The sequence below is a fragment of the Nanorana parkeri genome, unplaced genomic scaffold, assembly GCF_000935625.1.
Source record: "Nanorana parkeri isolate BGI_ZX_2015 unplaced genomic scaffold, ASM93562v1 scaffold3260, whole genome shotgun sequence".
Lineage (NCBI taxonomy): Eukaryota > Metazoa > Chordata > Amphibia > Anura > Dicroglossidae > Nanorana > Nanorana parkeri.
Window position 1 is genome coordinate 14896 of NW_017309528.1, and position 4778 is coordinate 19673.

Consider the following 4778-nt stretch of genomic DNA (forward strand, 5'->3'; position numbering starts at 1 on the left):
GGGACCCCACATGTGGCCGCGACCCACCCTGTAAGAAGCCCTGCAATAGAGCCCCGCCCAGCAATCCCGACACCGAGAGACACGAGGACAATATTCACATATACAATCTACAATAACATTTCCACATCCCGTATCCTGAACGCTGGAGAGATTTCTGATACGTGAGCCGAGAGACGACGAAAGTCCATCGAGTTCATCTTCAGCCTTTTTATCTTCCAGATAAACGCCACACACACGCAGTCTAATGTGTAACTCACCTGGCTGTATATAGTGGGAGGAGTCTCATAAACCTATCTATATACTGCCCGTATACAATGCCGGGGGGGGCAGTACAGGGTGACGGCTCGCTGGTAGAATATGGTTTTGTCGGCATTGCCGGATCTCCTTTGCTTTGCAGCCGTCACCCGGCATTGAGTGTTGGGGCTCACTGTGTGTCTCTCTTTTGCCTCTTAGACCGGAACCGTCGTCTGGATCGGCATCTTGTTGTACACCGACCCGGCCGGACTGCGCCCGTACCTGACGTCGGTGCAGGTGACCGAGCAGAGCCCCCTGGGTGGCGCCGCGGTGCCGCCCCTTCCCGTGCCCGTCCTGCCCGCCTCCGATCCCCAGAACGCGCTGACTATCTTCCCGACGGGCTCTTCCCAGCCGCTGGAGAACCAATCGGAGAGAGACCACCAGGAGGTGCTGGAGTCCCTCCGGGGAGGGTTAGATGGGGGGAGCCCCGGAGGCTGGGGAGGCGAGGGCGGGCCGAAAGACCAGAGCCAAGGCAGGACTGAGGCGAAGGAGGATCGGGCCCACACGGAGGTGACCTGGGGCCCCGAAGATGAGGAGACTTGGAGGAAGCTGTCCTTCAGGCACTGGCCGACGCTCTTCAGCTACTATAACGTCACCCTGGCCAAGAAGTGAGTACGCCCCCCTTCCCGTCTGAGCTGCAACACCGCGGTATATGTTGGCGTCTACCCCGTACCAGCCCCCGCTCTGCTGTATATACAAAACAAAACTTTATTTGGGTCTTTTATCACATGACACTGACGGCTTGTGTGTGTTGCAGGTATATCAGCATATTACCCATGATCCCTATCACCCTGTACCTGTCCCCGGAGGAGGTGTCGGAGGCACGGCATCCCCACGAGGCGCAGCACTCGCACATCTTTGCGCCCCATCGGGATGGACGTTTGGAGGAGGAGAAGCCGGCTGCCCCCCCCAGGAAGTCACATGGCCCAGTGGACATCACCCTGTACCAGTAAGCACATAGCATGGTGGCCACATTGTGCCGTGTTCTCTCTCATTTCTGCCCTTCCACCCCCAAATCTCCTCACCTCTCCCCGATCCCTCCATCCACCCTGCCATGTTCTCTCTCATTCCTCACCTCTCCCTGATTCCACCCTGACATGTTCTCCTGCTTCCTGACACAATCTTCCCATGATGCTTTGCAGAGTGGCTGCCCTGGGCCTGGCGTCCGGCATTCTCCTGGTGCTGCTGCTCTTCTGTCTGTACCGACTGCTGTGCCCCAAGAACTACGGACAGAACGGTTTATCCCAACGGCGGCGAAAGAAGGGGGACATGCCGTGCGACTACTACGATTACACCCCTCCGGAGACCGAAATCGTGCCGCTTGTCCTGAGGGGTCATCTCATGGTGCGTAATAGTTCCGATGTCACCCGTAAATATGTGTGAAAGAAAACATTACAGATGAATTTTCTCAATGTCTAATCTCTTGCTACTGAGGGGAATGCTTCTCTCCACCCATCCCCCCCCCACCACCATCATCATCATCATCATCATCATATTGTGTCTCACAGCACATGGAGCGTCCCATAAGAAATGAGATGATCGCTTCCTTCCATTACTCTGTGTGCCCCCCCCCCCCCCCCCCCCTCCCCTCCCCTCTCCGTTTAATGAGGTATACGGAGCCACACGGCACACCGCAGTGGCGGATGATCTTATGCTTTTTATCGCTCTAAGCTCATCGTTGGTTACTATGGCTTGAAGATACCCCTCCCATAAGGAGTCATTTGAGTGTATTAGGTCCTGTGGACCAACTTGCCTGTATACCTGTATGTACCCTGAAAATGTGCTATGTATGTTATATGTTTTTACCCTGTTTAATACGAATAAAACTTTATTTGACTAAAAAAAAGTTTACAAAAAAACCCCCAAAATGTTTAAGTCCCCCACCCCCACGTTTACGCACATATAAACGTAAATATGCGTCAGATGGGTCAGCACGCGAAAACGACAATTGCGCTACACATTTTACATATCGCCACAAACGTCGGAGTGAGAGCAATCATTTTAGGGCCATCAATCACTGATAACACTAAACTGATGAGCTTTTAAAGCGTCGCCTATGGCCAATTTTGGGTATTGTAGTTTCTTGAGGTTTCGCGGGCGCGTGCAATTTTAAGGCTTGACATGTTTGGTGTCTTTTTACCCGACGTGACCCTGTCTCTTATATTTTACCGAAAAATTGGGTAATAATAAATGTTTTATAAATTTAATATAGGGGAAACAGTTTTTTTTTTTTAAATTTCTGTAATTTGTCCTTAATATAGTAAAAAATAAAACCCCCAGTGGTGATTAAATACCACCAAGAGAAAACTGTGTCTCTCCCCGCTGTCTGTGTGTGTGTCTCTCCCCGCTGTCTGTGTCTCTCCCCGCTGTCTGTGTGTGTGTCTCTCCCCGCTGTCTGTGTCTCTCCCCGCTGTCTGTGTGTGTGTCTCTCCCCGCTGTCTGTGTCTCTCCCCGCTGTCTGTGTGTGTGTCTCTCCCCGCTGTCTGTGTCTCTCCCCGCTGTCTGTGTGTGTGTCTCTCCCCGCTGTCTGTGTCTCTCCCCGCTGTCTGTGTGTGTGTCTCTCCCCGCTGTCTGTGTCTCTCCCCGCTGTCTGTGTGTGTGTCTCTCCCCGCTGTCTGTGTCTCTCCCCGCTGTCTGTGTGTGTGTCTCTCCCCGCTGTCTGTGTCTCTCCCCGCTGTCTGTGTGTGTGTCTCTCCCCGCTGTCTGTGTCTCTCCCCGCTGTCTGTGTGTGTGTCTCTCCCCGCTGTCTGTGTCTCTCCCCGCTGTCTGTGTGTGTGTCTCTCCCCGCTGTCTGTGTCTCTCCCCGCTGTCTGTGTGTGTGTCTCTCCCCGCTGTCTGTGTCTCTCCCCGCTGTCTGTGTGTGTGTCTCTCCCCGCTGTCTGTGTCTCTCCCCGCTGTCTGTGTGTGTGTCTCTCCCCGCTGTCTGTGTCTCTCCCCGCTGTCTGTGTGTGTGTCTCTCCCCGCTGTCTGTGTCTCTCCCCGCTGTCTGTGTGTGTGTCTCTCCCCGCTGTCTGTGTCTCTCCCCGCTGTCTGTGTGTGTGTCTCTCCCCGCTGTCTGTGTGTGTCTCTCTCCGCTGTCTGTGTCTCTCTCCCCCCGCTGTCTCGGTGTGTCTCTCTCTCTCTCCCCGCTGTCTGTGTGTGTCTCTCTCTCTCTCTCCGCTGTCTGTGTGTGTCTCTCTCCGCTGTCTGTGTCTCTCTCCCCCCGCTGTCTGTCTCTCTCTCCCCCCGCTGTCTCGGTGTGTCTCTTTCTCCTCTTTCTGTGTGCGTCTCTCTCCGCTGTCTGTGTGTGTCTCTCTCCGCTGTCTGTGTGTGTCTCTCTCCGCTGTCTCAGCGTCTCTTGCTATGTATGTGTCCCATGTCTCTCACTCTCTCTGTCTTCTGTACTCGGGTTGTCTTGCTGATCACAGAATGGCGTCTCGTTCTCTCCGTGTCTCGCAGGACATCGAATGTCTCGCCAGCGATGGAATGCTGTTGGTGAGCTGCTGTCTGGCCGGACAGATCCGTGTTTGGGACGCTCAGACTGGGGATTGTCTCACGGTTATTCCCAAACAAGGGTGAGGCGGCCACATTGCAATGTTCTTGTGAAGATCTGAGTGCGGGTGGTCAGGTCACGGTGAGGAGGGCCGAAAGAAAAACAAAATTCAACATCTCGCCTAAAATACAGACAGAAGCGTCTCCTATCCTTCCAAAGATCCCATGTAGACCTCTGCAGAGGAAGGAATGTGATCGCATGGTGCAGTGTATGATCGGTACTTGGAATGTAGTATCCTGCATTGATCTACAGATTGTTCAGTACACATAGCCCCCGGGTTCTGTGCTGGGCCCCCGGGGTTCTGTGCTGGGCCTTGGGGGTTCTGTGCTGGGCCTTGGGGGTTCTGTGCTGGGCCCCGGGGGTTCTGTGCTGGGCCTCGGGGTTCTGTGCTGGGCCCCGGGGGTTCTGTGCTGGGCCTCGGGGTTCTGTGCTGGGCCCCGGGGGTTCTGTGCTGGGCCTCGGGGTTCTGTGCTGGGCCCCGGGGGTTCTGTGCTGGGCCTCGGGGTTCTGTGCTGGGCCTCAATTCTGTGCTGGGCCCCCGGGGATTCTGTGCTGGGCCCCCGGGGATTCTGTGCTGGGCCCCCGGGGATCTGTGCTGGGCCCCGGGGTTCTGTGCTGGGCCCCATACTGTGTAACCTGTTTATTAATGACATCGGGGAGGGGTAATAGCCATGTTTCAGTATTTGCAGACGATACTAAAATTGGGAGGGTAATAGACTCGGGATTAGACATTATAACATTACAGGAGGACCTGGATAAAATAGGGGGAGGGGCAATTTATATGGCAGATGAGGTTTAATGTCGATAAATGTAAAGTAATGCACTTTGGGGTTAAAAATAGGCAAACGGAATACATATTAATGGGAACTCCACCGGGGAAGTCAGAAATGGAAAGATTTGGGGGTCATTGTAGACCACAGATTGCACAATAGTTTGCAAGGCCGGGCCGCGT

General features: G+C 54.4%; 1 protein-coding gene across 1 annotated transcript in view; it reads left to right on the forward strand.

Annotated features, from left to right (window-relative positions):
• SCAP (SREBF chaperone) overlaps positions 1 to 4778 on the forward strand; it is a gene marked incomplete at its 5' end in the record, with an annotated part of 36930 nt that overhangs the window by 14633 nt on the left and 17519 nt on the right. Inside the window, 4 exon segments of the mRNA XM_018574824.1 lie at positions 454 to 902; positions 1052 to 1243; positions 1437 to 1638; positions 3733 to 3848. Of these exon segments, the coding sequence (XP_018430326.1) occupies positions 454 to 902; positions 1052 to 1243; positions 1437 to 1638; positions 3733 to 3848 (959 nt within the window).